The sequence below is a fragment of the Pleurodeles waltl genome, chromosome 8 (assembly GCF_031143425.1).
Source record: "Pleurodeles waltl isolate 20211129_DDA chromosome 8, aPleWal1.hap1.20221129, whole genome shotgun sequence".
Taxonomy (NCBI): Eukaryota; Metazoa; Chordata; class Amphibia; order Caudata; family Salamandridae; genus Pleurodeles; species Pleurodeles waltl.
The window spans coordinates 606,725,433-606,741,932 of record NC_090447.1 but is presented as its reverse complement, the minus strand read 5'-3'; the positions used below and the strand labels follow the sequence as shown (position 1 = coordinate 606,741,932).

Below are 16,500 nucleotides of genomic sequence, written 5' to 3'. Positions count from 1 at the left end.
ACATGGTGGCCATGCATGGAAGCTCAAGAGCTGCTTGAAGGAGGTCTGTGAATGGCTTGGAAAACAAGTCTGGGGAGCTTGAAAAACATACAGTTTCCTTTATGCAAGAAAGGGCTGTGTTGACATCTACAGTCTTTTGAGCCAGTACCATAAACAAGAAACCAAATGCAGATTTGAAAAGTCCATGAGTACAAACCGGATTTTGCCAGAAGAACCAACCTATAATAATACTGCACCCAGAAAAGAAAAACTGCTTATTTTAAGGATTTTGAAAATAAGTACAAGAAAGCACATATGAAGTCACTCATGGAAGTATTTGAAATCTGATCAGATTGTAAGCTTTGGTATTTTCCTCTTCATACAAAGAATAAGGGTTGGCTATCCATAATGTGCACAAACATTTTCATCATACATATCATCAGGTGAAGCATGTATTTTTCACATAAAGAAACGCGACTCAACGTTTTCGTAAAATATTTCAAACTTTCAGCTAGACAAAAGTGAAATTGTATGTAGTTCGCAGCCCTCCTATGCCTGCCCCGGTCTGCCACCAAATCACAGCAGATTATGCTTTCCCTAATTTTCTCTTCGCTAGTCCTTTCTTATTCCTCAGAGATTCCTGCTCCTCATCCATTTCTGCATCTGACTCTTACTCAGTCCTCCACAGTTTTAGCTCTACAGTCTTTCTCCTCTGCTCCTCGCTATCCTTGGCACTATCCTATTTGTTTTCAACACTTGTTTGACTAGTCCTACTCTCTTTGTCCATATCTAACCACCTTTTCTGCAGCTGTTCCATTAATCCCACCTTTCCACAATTATTTCCCCACTACTGAGCTTTTTCTGCTCTTTTGTCCATTGTGTCCCTAGGCTCTCTCTACCAAGCACTGCTATTCTCTACGTATTCTACAGTTCTTTCTCTCTCAATTTCTTCTGCCTGCCCCATATTTCTACTGTCAGCTGTGCCTGCATCCGCTACTTCTTAATTGTTCATTCTTCCTTTAGCTGTTAGTGATCTGCTTGTTTTTACCTCCTGTTCTCCATAGCAGTTGTTACTCTCCACATTTTCCTGTCCGTTCTTTCTCTCCACTATACTAGCTTTTGATGTTCTCTGTTCTTTCTTTATTGTGAGACGAGACAGCCAGCAGCAGCAGTCTCACGCAACATTCACCACAATACAGCTCACCCTATTTACAGTATTTTATGGCCAAACTTGCAACACAGAAGGAAATCACCCTAGACACATTTTGCTGAGCATGTGGGTTGCGCATGAGACTGCTGCTGCACACCATGCTCCCCAAAGGAAGGTAGGTGACACAAGCATGTACTCCCTCTTCTGTGGGAGCTCTGAAATTCCTGTATGCTATCTTGTCTGCAAGAGTGTTTTTCCAAGATGTTTTAGTAGCCAGTGTTCACCACGATAGGGAAGGATAGCTTCTAGCTAGCTTTCACAGTTAACACAGAATATATGTTATTTTTTTGAGGGAAAGATTCAGCCCGATTCCGGACCCAAAGAAACCTTGACATCATCCAACACAGAATGGAAAAAAGCAGGAGTGATAATCTTGCTCTACCTCCTCATTCAAATCATCTGCGGTGTCTGCATCTGTCTTGCATTAAATGGAGAGAGAGATGACTGCCTGGGATGAGCAAAGGTATCCTCGAAATGCCCAGATTCAGATGATTTCCGAGGCTCAGGGACATTTTTAGCAATATGTCTGGGATCTTCACTATAATAGCTGAGTTACTCAACATGGGATAGGAAGGAGTGGGAGACTGTAGCTGAACAGTTTTGAAGAAGGGCTGTCTTACCAAGTCTTCACAAGAACTTGCCATGGTTGAATCTCTGGCTGATATAGAGGCAACTCTGCAGGAGAACCAGTTGGAGAAAATGCTAAAGGGAAAAACATCCCACCTACTCGTTATGGCTCGAGAGAAGTTGTTGTCAATTGTGAAATTAAAAGGGCCAGATTTATCAAGACATTTTACATTCACAAACGGTGTGAATCATGATGTATGTAAGGCATCACAGTGCAATTTAAGGGAATCGCAATTTTTAGGGAATTCCCTAAAACTGCGACTCACAATTTTCATTTTTTAAAGTGCCATGTAGCGCACACATGCCCCTAGGTCATGTTTGCGTTTTACATGTGCACATTGTTTTTTGTGGGGTGCATCGAAGGGGGCCTTAAGCCCCCAGCCCCCTTGGATTTACATTACCTAAGTTGCAAATTTCTAAAAGGAATTTGCAAATTAAGAAATGGAAAACCATTCGCACCTGTAGGGATGAATGGAGTCCCATTCCCTAACGGCGATTCCCTAATAGCGATTGCGATTGTTAAGAAATCGCAGTTAGGGAATCACTATTTTCTTACATACCATTTTGCCTTTATGAAATAGCTATTTCTTAACACTTGCTATTTAGGAAATGCTAAATGGTACTTTGATACATCTGGCCCAACATTTCTTAGTAACAGAAACTTACTAATGCCTCTGTTCCTGTCCGCTACTCTTTTAAGGAGGGATCCTGATGGGATGTTTAACATCAATTCCTGCTGTTGATCCCCCACTATCTGAGACAGCAAAGTTTAATGGTGGTTTTCCATGAGCACTGACTCCAAAGAACAAAAATGCCCCAAATCCCTTCTGTAGGAAGGGCAAAATACTGGGGTGCGTGGTAAACCATCACTCCTGACCCTGAGAAGATGGTTCATTTCAAAGATACACTGATTAGTGGTGTTGAAAAGCCATATAAACACATAGGGAAATTCCAATATATTAGAGCCCTTCCCGAACTGGAAACTGGAAAGATTCTTGACAATTAATTAATCACTGGGACATGTACAGCTACACATTTGCCCACCTTCTGTTTCCATGAGGAGATGTCCTGGAACTCCTAGAAGGAGTGTGTACTAAAGACATCAAACCACCTACCCTGCTTTGTGTTTCTTTATAAGCTCAATAATGAATGGACTGCTTTATTTACCAAATGTTCCATAGTACAGCTACCGGTTTGTTATTCATATAAAAATATTTAAGCTTATTTAAAATTAAGACAACACTATACGTGTTTGATGATCTATGTCCTTAATGTGACACCTTGGTTGAGTATCAGGACACTCTGCAAAGCCCACCGCAGAGTGGCTGATTCCGAAAGGATTTGTCAGTTCAGAAATGTAAGAAATTGAATTGTATGACAATATCCCTGCCTATAGGTATCTCCATTTGTGTGCTCTTCCATTTCATTTTCAACTCAAATGAACAACTGTGTAGACTAAGATCAGAGCTCAGTCAAGGATAGTGAAGGAGCATTTCAAAATGGAGGAAACTGTGATGTTACGACAATCAATTCCATCAGCACTTAACAAGTGCTTCTTTTATACCCATATCCATCGTAATATACAAATAGTTAAGAAACAAGTTTGGTATTATGGAGGTACAATTTGGAAACTACATCTCACAACATAGCTGAGATCAAGCAAGAAGGTTTTAATCATTGTTGACCATCCCCCAAAACTTAAATTTAGAAAGTAATGCTGACGTATGGCAACAGAATCAACATTTTTCTTTCATGATAATATTTCAGATAATACTGGGCATTGATGTCACCAGGATGGGTCTTCTTTCAATGTTAATAACAAGTGAGTTATCAATTGTCCAGTACGTCGGAGAGAGCTTGTGGAGTGATAAGCTCCAGTCTGACTACCACATAGGACAAAAAGCCAAAGAATGTCAACAATCTTGTGCAAGTTCAATGCAAACCCCAATAAGCCCTTCACATTGAACTTGGAATATCTGCAAAAATGAAAGTGATTTTAGAAATAAGAGGGGGAAGTCGATACATGACTCTTATGACAAGCATTTGCAATGCAATAGGTCTCTCATTCGTGAGAGTTAAAACTACTGGAGTTGTAAATGACAATGGTGGTCATTATGACCCTGGCGGTATTCCAACCGCAGGGCCAAAACGACGGGAGCACCGCCAACAGGCTGGCGGTGCCTCCCGGCGTATTTTGACCGCGGCGGTAGCACCGCGGTCGCACCGCCGGGGCAGGCGGTTTCCCGCCGTTTTAGCCCCGGCGATGATAATCCGCAACGGCAGCGCTGCAAGCAGCGCTGCCCTGGGGATTATGACTCCCCTACTGCCAGCCTGTTTCTGGCGGTTTGCACCGCCAGGAAGAGGCTGGCGGTAAGGGGAGTCCTGGGGCCCCTGGGGGCCCCTGCACTGCCCATGCCACTGGCATGGGCAGTGCAGGGGCCCCCTAACAGGGCCCAGTGCAGCTTTTCACTGTCTGCATAGCAGACAGTGAAAAGCGCAACAGGTGCTACTGCTCCCATCGCACGGCCGCAACACCGCCGGCTCCATTAGGAGCCGGCTCCTATGTTGCGGCTGCATCCCCGCTGGGCCAGCGGGGATGTTGTAATGGGGACCGCGGGAGTTACAGCTTGGCGGGCGGTGGTAGCCGCCCGCCAATGTTGTAATGACCCCCAATGTCTTTTACCTATGTGTTTTGGTTTGTAGTGTAGCGGATGTGTGCCAGATGCCACAGCAACCCCCCCAGGCCTGTTGCTGCAGGAGAGAGGACACAAAAAGGCCACCACCTTGGGAGTGTTTTTGCCTCATTCCTACAGACTGGCTTTGATACCCTAGAGATGCAACCCTTTCTAATGTGTTTACCTAAAGTTTTATAGCACCAAACAAGTCACATAGAGGCACCTTTGTGGCATTTAACCCAGAGAATGAGGGGTACAAAAGAGTTAGAAGCAAAGAAAGGAGGGCAGCTACAAATTTCGGTGTGTTAACCTTTTAAAGGAATTGTTCCTCTACATTGGCAATACCAGCCTAACTTTCTAAAACACTGACTGTGTACTATAACTGAATAACTGAAGAGCAGCTTAACTGCAAATTAATAATAGTGATTTTGTTATGAATGGCACCTGCTTTGCAGCACTATGAAATGACAGAACCTGTGTGACCAAGTGCTATATGAAAAAAAATAAAAAGAATTTATTCCCAGACTACCCCAACACGCACCAGACAAAGAATCCTAGGCGCGATGCTGTGGCGTAAGGGCCTTGGAGTTGCGGAACACTGTTCAAGTCTCAACATCTTGTTATTCTGGGCAAATCACTTAGGGGGTCATTCTGACCCCGGCCGGCGGCGGTAGCCGCCGGCCTGGCTGGGACCGCCAGAAGACCGTACCGCGGTCAAAAGACCGCGGCGGTCATTCTGGGTTTCCCACTGGGCTGGCGGGCGACCGCCAAAAGGCCGCCAGCCAGCCCAGTGGGAAACACCCTTCCACGATGAAGCCGGCTCCGAATGGAGCCGGTGGAGTGGAAGGTGTGCGACGGGTGCAGTAGCACCCGTCGCGAATTTCAGTGTCTGCTGAGCAGACACTGAAATTCAAAGTGGGGCCCTCTTACGGGGGCCCCTGCAGTGCCCATGCCATTGGCATGGGCACTGCAGGGGCCCCCAGGGGCCCCCGACACCCCTCACCGCCATCCTGTTCCTGGCGGTCGAAACCGCCAGGAACAGGATGGCGGTGAGGGGGTCGGAATCCCCATGGCGGCGCAGTCGGCAGTACACCGCCGACTTTCCGTTTCTGGCCGCGGCTGTACCGCCGCGGTCAGAATGCCCTGCGGAGCACCGCCAGCCTGTTGGCGGTGCTCCTGCCGACCCCGGCCCCGGCGGTCCTTGACCACCGGGGTCGGAATGACCCCCTTAATCTTCCCTTGCTATCAAAATTGAATGTGTTCTTGTGTAACGTAACCAATGCTCATGTAAATAGCTGTAATACCTTTGTGTTGAGTTCTCACTAACGGAACGCCATTTAAAGATGCCCAATTTACATTCAAAGGCTAGATGTTTTTTGCTATCAAGCTTGAGACCGTGAAGTGATTGGGTCTGGATTCACAACTCCTTTTCCACTATTTTGGAGACAATGCATTTTGCCACCTTCTTGCCTAAAACTAACCTACGTGCTTGGATGGGAACCCTCTGAGGGTTATCAAGAGCACGTGCTATCACCTAGTTAAGCTCTACTCAGTCAGTTGGTTAATGCATCCACTTCAGAGGTCTTGACAGAACGAGAATGTCACAAATTACAATCTTGATATAGCTTTTTCTCCTCTTCATCTCTGCAAGGTTGATGTAAATGAATTATAATGATTTTGTTAAGAATGGCGCCTGCTTTGCAGCCCAGTTTGAAACAGGGCCTTAACATTGAAGCCGGCTAGTAATCGATCTAGCGGCAATGTGGCGGTGCGGCAGGTGCAGCAGCACCCGGCTTGCTTTCCACTGCCATTAATTTGGGCAGTAGAAAGGGTGGCAGGCTGTCCATGTGGGCTCCCACCACTTCCATTCCGCCAGTCTTGCCGTTGCGGTCCAACTGCCATAAAAAGGCTGGCGGATTGGGGAGTCATAATTCCCAGGGCGGCGCTGCATGCAGCACCACCCTGGCGGATTACAACTTCGGAGACCGCCAGGCTGTTGGCTGGTGGCAACCTGGCAGTGTCGGCGATCTGACCGGGGTGACTCCGCCACGGTCGTAATGTGGTGGTTGGACCGCCGAGGCAATCGCGCCGGTTCGACCGCCCCTGCGAGTCTGGTGGTCTTAAGACTGCCAGACTTATAATGAGGGCCTTATTCTCCCCTTCCTGCAATAAATGAACGTGTTCTTGTTTATTGTAACCACTGCTCATGTAAAGCGCTGTAATACCTTTGTATTTAGTTGGCGCTATATAAAATTGCAAAAAAAATAAGGCACTCCAATACCTTTGTGTCGAGTTCGCGCTACATAAAACTGCAAAAAATAAATAAATAAAAAAGCCCCAGCAAATATTGCAAACAAACAGTAAGATGTCCGAAACAAAGAAAGAAAAAGGTACAACATACTGCCATGAGCAAAGTGACAAGGCAAAAAACAAAAATGGTGCACCACACTAAGGTACCTTCCCAATCGTGCAATAATCCATGTAACAGAGTCAGTCTCCAAGGCGGTAACAAAACAACCTCAAGGCGGGACAAACATAGAGCATTTGCCAATGACTTCAAGGGATTTTTGAAAGGCTGGGCGTGGTTAAGGCCTTCAAAATAGATTACAACATGTTGAGAAAGGGCAGGCCGTGCGCGCTGCTATGCTTGACCTAAAAAGCACTTTTGTGTGAAACAGAGGACAAATTACTTTGCAAATCTATTCCAAAGGAAGGCTGATGTATAATCGAGAATGAGGTAATGCTTGTAGATAATTTGATTTTTTAGAGCGATGACAGTGCCTAATAAGTGAATCTTTACAGTGAGATGCTGTAAGGTGCTACAGGCTAAAGGTTTGCGTGTTGGCAAGCAAACCTTTCATGAATTTGGTAAATTAATTTCTAGACAAGCAATGATGTGCTGGATATCTGGGATGGAATAATTCCTCAAATACAGGCTTTTCCAATTAAGCCAATATTACATTTACAAAAGCCCTGTGTCAAACAGAATATTTTTTATTTAGTTCAAATAATAAAAATAATGCTTTTTTCTTAACAGCTTGCCTTCAACCATAAATGTGTAGATAATTCAAAATATAACTACTGAGTTAAGAGCCATTAAACCCACCTGCGATATAGTCACGGTTCGTGGAGATTTCTTTGATATTTCAGCAGATTTCTGTGTAAGAGAAACAAGGTCCTCTTTTTCATCATCTGGGCTTGGGGAGTCAAAGATATCAGGACTTGAGAGGGAAGACTAGAAAAAGAAAAAGAAAAAAAGAAATGACAGACTAACACTGAAACGCATGAGGTGTCAGATTACAGGCATACCTGGAAATCAACAGGACAAAAACCTCAAACAAAAGACCTAGTTTTAAATGTTTTATTTTTTTTAATTTCGCAGGCAAATAGGAAACCAAAAATGCCCAATGACATGAAAGAGATAGAAGAGGAGTGTGCACATTGCAAGAAAAAGGAAGTGTCAGAGGAAGTATTCTCTTTGTTTCATTGATACATAGTTTCAATTATTGCATTACTTTTGAACCGATATTAAGATAGGGTTAGGAACATGTCAAACACTTTAATACAACAACCATTTGTTTCTAAAAACCTTTTGACTCCATGTATAATATGGTGTACTATTATGTTTACAAAGAGACCCCGCAGATGCTCAAGAAAGCATCTCTACCCATGGTGACTACATGGGAGCAAGAAATAATAACACCATGAACAATGCAATTGTAACAGAAGTGAAGGAATTACTACACCACGTCCTCATATAACGCCCATTTTAGTAGGAATCTGGGAAACAGGCAACCATATGAATTACCAGCTGACTCCATGATGGAGGTTATACTGAGGTGAAATGGACTGGATATTTGGTTGGGCTATTGGGTTCCTGTTTTAGCAGAGATGTGGTTGACTCACTAAGCTATTTTTGCCTTACCATTGCCGTAGATTGCCACATTTGTCTGAGCTTTTGTAAAGAATTACTGTAAGAAATCCCTCAGTGATAATGTATTCACATACAGCTTCTGCCTGCGACTGGGTTTGTATGAGGAGCTGACAAAATTAAGGGACGCTCTGCATGTGGATGATCAAGAAGAATTTTTCCCATTTTCTGCTGACAATAATACTTTTAATATTTAGAGCCATTAACTGACCGACTTTTACATGTGTGTGCTTTTACACAGTGTCAAGTGATCCTGTTATGTACTGGTAAATAAAAGAGGACATTAACCAATAATCTGTGTTTCCTTGAACTTTAACATTGGTGACACTGATGTTTGAAATTGCTCTTTATGTTAGCTGATTCCAAGCAGAACTATGGAGGAGGGATCAAATTAAAAGATCCCATTAATGTTTCTGTGAGCTCCTAGGCCTTTGTTCATTAAACTCTGATAGGTTCATCATGCACTGAAAGAGGATTTAAAGTATAATTTGTGTTAGGTAGCACTGACCTCAAAGATATGGTGAATGACAATACTGGGATTAATGACTGTAACATTCAAGCTACACTCAGGCCTCTGCAGTACGTGCTTTAACCCCAAGCGTTGCAGTAGGACTGTCCAACACTGATCCTTTGGGAGGGTGGGGGTGAAGGGTAATCTATACTGTGAATGGTTATGCTAGAAATCTGGCATGGGTGAATACACCCTTCGCTTTTATAAGGGAACAATATTGTGTGTCTCAGAATTACAGTAGCTTGCTGATTAGTTTATTTTGTATGCAATGCAAGAACGAAAGAATAAAAGGGCATCTTGAAAAAATGTCCACCTCTATGAGCAAAAAGTAGAAATTAAAGTTAGACAAACCTCACTGGCTAGTCACATTCCTTTTAGTTTCACTTTGCATTGTCTGAAAAATGTTCCCCTTTCACATGATTATCCAAGGACATTTTCTGTAGAGTTCAAGAGGGATGAACCCTGTCCCCAGAATAATCATGTCTACGTAATCCTTTCAGTCATGTTATTTCTTTTGGTTTTCTCTTATATAACTTTACAGCTGAAACACGCATAGTTTTGCTAATACAGCTAATGTTAATTATTGATTTGCTGTAAAAAACAGAAGGTTTATATTAATTAAGTCAGCTTATCACTTTGAATTCGATAGCATAACTATGTTGTGTAATCTCTGTAGACAGATTAAGCACCTAATTAAAATTTGACAAATAGACACCAAATTATCAATGTAATACTGTATGGCTGTTTTGTTTATATCATCACTGTTTCTTATAAAAGAAGGGTTTAAAGACATAAGTAATGAAGGCTAAAAAATGTAAATTGAATAACAAGCTAACAACTGATAATATGACTCCTATCAGAGTGTTGTGCCAATTTCGTAGTATCAGTCGAGAGGAGTAACATATGATTATTGTCCTGAGGGAATATGATCTTGTCAGTTTTGTCTACATATCAATCAAATATCTTATTCAATATTCAATTCATAGTCAGGTGTCTACTGATAGAACCTTACTAAGTCATTTGAACTGTCAACTAACATTGCATGAGCTAGTTATTCTTGTCATATTAAAGTAATACTCTGACCTAATTAATATGAATCTTTATCTTACAACAACCAATATCAATGATTGTTTCAAGATGTGTATTAAAATTAAATTGAGGTATTTTATGGGAAATTCAATATTATGAGAAAACGGAAATAAAAAGGAATATTTGACAGGGTATGTGCACAATTGTAGGTTTTCACCTGACTGTAAATAGTCTTTTAAATGTAAAACATAAGAATACACAAAAGTGAGTTAAATGATAAATTAAATTCATGTTTATAGATGTAAACTCAAATGCAGAGTGGAACTTGGAGATTTATAATAACAGTTTGCATCTATATGGTGAGTGATCACAGTGTGATATGATGAGAAACATTTTGCAACAACATAATGAAGTTGTGTTTTGTGAAGCCGTTTTGATCTTGGATAACCAAGGTAGTTGTGCATGAATTAGAAAAATTGATTATTTTTTCTTTTTATGTATTTGCCTCTAGCCTTGAAAAAGTGACACGTTTTTAAAAACTCATATTGTCTAAGGCATGGGGAAAGTTAAGGAAGATATGTAACATGTAATGGATCTTTGAAACAAAGAAAATGATGGATTGATATTTATTCACCTAAGAAAACATATGTAAAAAGAATTTAGTTCTCAGTGTTGAATCACATCAAAATATGTTTTGTAATTTTTTGATGAATGAAAAGTGCCCCAAAATCAACTTTTTAAGGATTAATGAGTTAAACATTACTAAGCTACCAATGGTGCCCCAGGGAGGGGCTCACAACTGAATCACCCAACTTTTTTTTATAACAATCTCAACTCAAATATGTTTGAAAATTACTTATTAATGGGAGACAAGTGCAGGGGCCAAACTATCATTATAATAACATAGTACTACTGCTATAAAATAAATGTTTGTAGAGTACACATATGCCCTCTGAGCCAACCTAGAAGGAGCTACTGCTAAGGAGTTTGGGGAGGAAAAACAGGTTTGCAATGCACCACCACAGCAAGATCTGCAGATAAAAAATAGGACAGAGACATAAGAAGCACAGAAACAGCTGCATAAACAACTGCTTATCAACATGGCACAAATACCAATGTTTACTTTCATTGTCACATAAAACCACACAGATCGTCTTTAATATGTCTATGCAACAGAATGAATTATCATGCAGTCCTGCAGCCCTCTTAGAGTGAATGATTATTCAGGGCAATGTGGATGAATTACTGTTCATCTCTGTTCTGTATGGGGAATTTCATTGGCAAATCTATGTGAGTGATTGATTGTGTGGTGTATACCTGTCTCTTCCTGTTTTTATGTGTGCTTGCTACTGCATAGCTCTGTGCATATCTCTTTGACTGAACACTTGTAACTAAGGGAAAGCATGAACGACTGTGCTGGGCCGGGTGGGTGTGTGCTTGTGCTTGCCTGTGTTAATGTTATGCCTATTTGTGTGTACCAGCATGTGTGTGCTTATATGTGTAACAATGTACTCTTATTTTTGTGAACCACTGAAAGTGCATGCCTTTTTGTGTGTATGTTCCTTTCTGTGTGTCCATCACCTCCTTTGCACTGTGCACTGAAGTAGAAACCCCAGAAAATGACTGAAGCAGAGCACCTTGTCCTCTTTGGGTCACTGGAAATATGACTTCTCCGATATATGAGGTCTTAGTCGATGGCTGCATTTTGTTGATCGGATGGAGCATCTGAAGCTCCTCTGCATTCCCTGAGCCCTGTCAGAAGGAAGACTGGCTTGGCCTCAATGGCTTTCTCATACGAATGCCAAAGGCAGCAAGAGGGGTAGACAGGAGAGATGAAAACAAGGAGAGGCCAAGAAAGGGGACAAGAAAGCAGGAGACTATGTCAATAACAATTGTTTGAAACTAACAGATGGCAGACTGTCACCCCTGCTCGCCTGCTGGTGTCAGCTCCATAGGTGCTCAAAAGCACAAAATAGACCAGGGCAAAAAAATCCCATCGCCTGGCCACAGATCACCTTCAGCCTACTAGTGACTACAGCTCGACTAACTATGTCTCTCCATCTCTTTACATTCACACAATAGCACTTCTGTGCAACTGAAATAGCCAACCTGGGTGTGGGAGGAGCATGGACGAGGCTCTACTCTGTCACACAGGCCTAGGTGCAGTGTGATGTTCATGCCTGGCAGTTACTGGACACCAATGAGAGTTCACGGTATACTATGCAAGATGTTGGTGTGTGAGGAAGGCTAAACAGCACTCCATATTTCACCTAGGGGCATGCTTAGGCTGGCCCTGATTGGTGGTATGCCATGTGGAGTGTAGAGGAAAAGGCACAGCCTTCATCAACAAACACCTGTTCCCAATGTATTCATGTTTCCAATGCTTGTATTCTTGCACACAGCGATAACAGGCAGAGGCATAGCGGCATAGAGTGAGTATAGGTACTAGCTTTGGTCGTATGTTATTTCATAGAAAATAATTTAATGGAGTACCATTACTGAGAAACCATTTCATCTAAACTGTTTAATGGAAAATTTTAGAATGAATTGCATTCACCCTTTCATAGAATGTCTTTCTGTTTGAGATTGCATGGTTCTTTTCTTAGGTGTAAATACAATGGTTGCACCCATCTCTGAACCCTAAAAGTCCTTTATACCCCTACACTCCTCCCATCCCTGAACTATAAAACCCTTACTACCTAGTAAGTAAGTAATTTTATTTTGGTTAATAAAAACCACCTTCAGATAAAATGTATACCCATGCAAATCCCACCCCCGAAACGGCCCCCAGTCCATAAAGCATACTATTCTCATTGCGTGTGTATTCGCCTAGACCGCCAGACCTGCCTTTTCCCTAGTTTCTGCAGGGTTATTAAATATCCAATACATATTTCCACAAGTTACATTTTAGCTAAAAAAAAAAATAACATCAACATAAAATTACCAGAAAAAGGCATACACCATGGAGACTGTCTAATCATGTGCACTAATGTGCTTGTATTTAAAATAAATAAAACGATGTGCCATTGATTTCCTATAAAAACGGAGCTTAATATTCTTATCCTGCAATTAGGATGACTAAAAAATATAATTCTAGCACAAAATGTTTCTTTGGATCCAACTATATTTGATGCACACCATCTCCTTTCCTGCTTGCAGCAGGCTCCTTTCAGTTAGTGGCTGTTCTACCTTGTTCATAAATTTAATTAAACGAATGGACACAATTGGGAAATCACCTCTCAAACAGAAAATTATTGCTTGGAGATAGGTTTTCATACCAAGCTGGGGATCTACTGGTGGTGGACAATATCTTTGTTCTGTAAAATACAGGAGCAAGTACACAAAAGGTGCATCACAGTTTCTCACTGGAGCAGGCACAGTCTGCATCTATTCATTCATGGTGTGTTCGCCATTTTGGTAATCTATCTAGTGAGGTGAAAATCTAATATCAAAATTTTATCAGCCTTATTTTAAAATAGAGACTATAGCTTTCTACTAGATATTTTTGGTACGCAGACGCTTGTATGAATTAATGGACATCCAACTATGGCTTCTGTTCTTCATTTTTTCCTTATGTCCCAGGAATGAGCGCATTTCTGATTGCTTCTTCACCATTGAATTGAAGATGCTATATGCTTGATTTAGGTGCAGGTTGCTATCAACCTGGAGATCTTTTAAGGCAGATGATAGGTCTATCATCTAGGGGTTTCTTGCCTTCAACAACATCTAAACTCCACCCATTAATGAACCCTAAAACCCCCTTTTTATGCCTAATCCCCAAACATCTCTGACCACTTAAAACCCCTTACCACACCTGAGCGCCACCCATCCTGGAACCCTAAAAAAAACATCACCACCCTTAAACATCACCCATCCATAACTCATAGAACCCCGCACCACCCCTAAACGCTACCCATCCCTGAACCGTAAAAACACCTTTCTACATCTAAACCCTATACATCCCTGAATCCTTAAAACTCTGTGCCACCCTAAACTACACCCAATCCTACCCTAAATAATCTTCCCCACCCCTAACCTCTACCTATTACTGAACCTTAAAAACCCTCCCTGGGTCTACACTCCACCAATCCAGAAACCCTAAAACTTCTCAACACCCCTAGGTTCCACCCATTCCAGAGCCATAAAAGCACCTCAAACCCCTAAATTCCACATGTCCCTCAACCCTAAAAACGCTCACCACCTTTAAACTCCACCCATCACTGGAACCTAAAAAAACCTTTCTGTGCCTTGGCTTCACCCATTCGTGACACCTAAAAACTCCTCAGCACCCCTAAACATTAGCCATCCCTGAACCCAAAAACCCCTCACAAGTCATACGCTTCACCCAAGTTAATGTAATTTGGGACTTTTCCTTAGAATTATCTTTCTGTTAACTGTTTCCTTCAATGCTCAATTTATTGGTATTTCCTTAAAATGGTCTTTCCTTAAAATTGGTTTTCCATGATTTAGCTTCCCCTAATATGGTTTCTCAGTTTTCATTTTTCCATTAATTCACACACATTAAATCGCTTTTTAAAGTATCTGTATTGCTATATGGAAAATGCTGCCCATCTTAGAATAGGAGTTTTGTTACTTTGATTGAAAAACCCCATTCTAAGAATGTGGCATTTATTATTGTAGCCGTTAACAGCTCACAATGCAGAAATAGGAGAGCTGTCACTAGGATCTATAATGCATTCCGCCAATAATGCCTAATCATTCTTGGAAGCCAGGACACTGAAGGCAAAGCCACAACTTGTTAGCTGCAGGGTCTCCGATGGACTACATTTTGCATTATCATCGATGTGAAATGCAAATGGTCAAAATGTAGATAGTTGTGAAATGCAAAGGGGTGCTCCAAAATGTGAATTTAACTCCACACAAGCAGTGTCTGAAAAGGGCTGACTCAAAGCAACTAACAGCTGAAGGGGGCTGACTCAATGCCCACTCTATTTATAGATTGTTGAACTGTGGCATTGTTGTGTGCGCTTAAGCTCTCTGTGGTCAGAGCTAAAAATGAGAGCTGAGAAAATGGCTAACTCCCAGACACACTAGTCACCTTGGGATCACTCCTATTTTTATAAACCTGGCCACACTACACTGCTGCAATTAGTCTTGCTGTTCGTATTCATAGTATCAGAATGCAGCTCAAGGAGTGGAATGGAGTGACATCTTCAACAACACAAGATGACTCTCATGGTTTCTAGTACACAGTGCATGAGACTACAATTCTTTGCAAGTACAGATTACACCAGGGTTCTCCAATGAGTAGTTTATGAGCTGCTGGAAGCTCTTTAGCAACATGTAAGTAGCTCTCATGTGAGCAGTCCCACCTACTAAATTAGAAGCTTTTGCTTAGTTGAATAAATATATGTATGTCAAAATTGAAAAGTGTGTATATGAGACAAAAAGGTTTTTTTTCCAGAACCCATAAGCTGAAGTTCTGAGAAAAATGGGGGAATTTTCAAAACATTTAATGCTGGTATTTGAGTGATATCTCATGTGGTACTGATGAGACTTGGGCATGGTGCTATGGCTGTCACGCATTACACCTGTACAGGAATTCCACATTGACAAAGCATGTTTTACATTACTGATGGCAACTGTGCATGATGCTCTGCACAGATTAGTGCTGGTAATCTTCCAAATGGTGGTCACTCATGTAATCTTGTCTATGTTGTCACTATTACAACCCTAATAACAAGAGTAGCTCAGGATGATTTTCACTGAACATAAGTAACTTTTATTACTGAAAAGGTTTTAGACCCCTGGATTATGCTTTCTTCTTATTTTTCAAACATAACATGGGTACTCATTTGATTCAATATTCTTCACTATTACACTTTATGTTCGACACAACCTATGTGTAAGCCGATTTTGGCGTGTAGATATCTTCATAACAATATAAACAAGGGTTTTTAACATTGTATTTTTACTAACAATTTCTTGATGGACAAAAGCTCAGCAAGTTAAACATTAATTAAAAAATAGAAAACAATACCAATATTAAGCATATTGCCATTCTGGCCCTTCATTTTTCTAACTGTGCGGGCTGTCAACTAGATCCAAGGTCACCTTCTTTTCTTACTTCAAACTTGCTACCCTGTCATACGCCTTCCAGTAGTACGCAACGCCTGTTTTTCCTCGTGTTGCATGCGCTTTGACCGTTGGAATAGAAAATGACAGCCGCTCTTTCCAAAACTGACTTTAGTGGAGCTTCTGCGCTGCGTATGAGGAGGGTTTGTGACAGTGCTGCAACTTACCAGAAGGGGTTAAAGAAGAGCATCATTTTTCGTTGCTATTCCAGTCTCCGCATTGCAGTGTGTTAAGGAAGAATATTGAAGAACAAAATGTTATTGTCCATTATTTCAGGCCACAGCACTCATTTTGCCTTAATAGTCTACTGCAGCAGTCAAAAAGGGAACGCTGTTTTGAGGGCCTGCTCTGTGCCTTCCAGAACAGGAATCACCAGGGCTCCTGCTGCATTACACCATACCCATTTAGTGTCAGAGCTTGGGAGGGAGCAGGGTGGCAGCCA

At 41.6% G+C, this 16,500-nt stretch overlaps 1 protein-coding gene across 3 annotated transcripts in view; it reads right to left on the bottom strand.

Moving 5' to 3' along the window:
- SH3KBP1 (SH3 domain containing kinase binding protein 1) overlaps positions 1 to 16,500 on the bottom strand; it is a 1,044,962-nt gene that overhangs the window by 25,077 nt on the left and 1,003,385 nt on the right. For all 3 annotated transcript variants that reach the window (XM_069204692.1, XM_069204693.1, XM_069204695.1), the window contains one exon: positions 7,598 to 7,726. In XM_069204692.1, the coding sequence (XP_069060793.1) occupies positions 7,598 to 7,726 (129 nt within the window). The remainder of the gene's footprint in view (positions 1 to 7,597; positions 7,727 to 16,500) is intronic.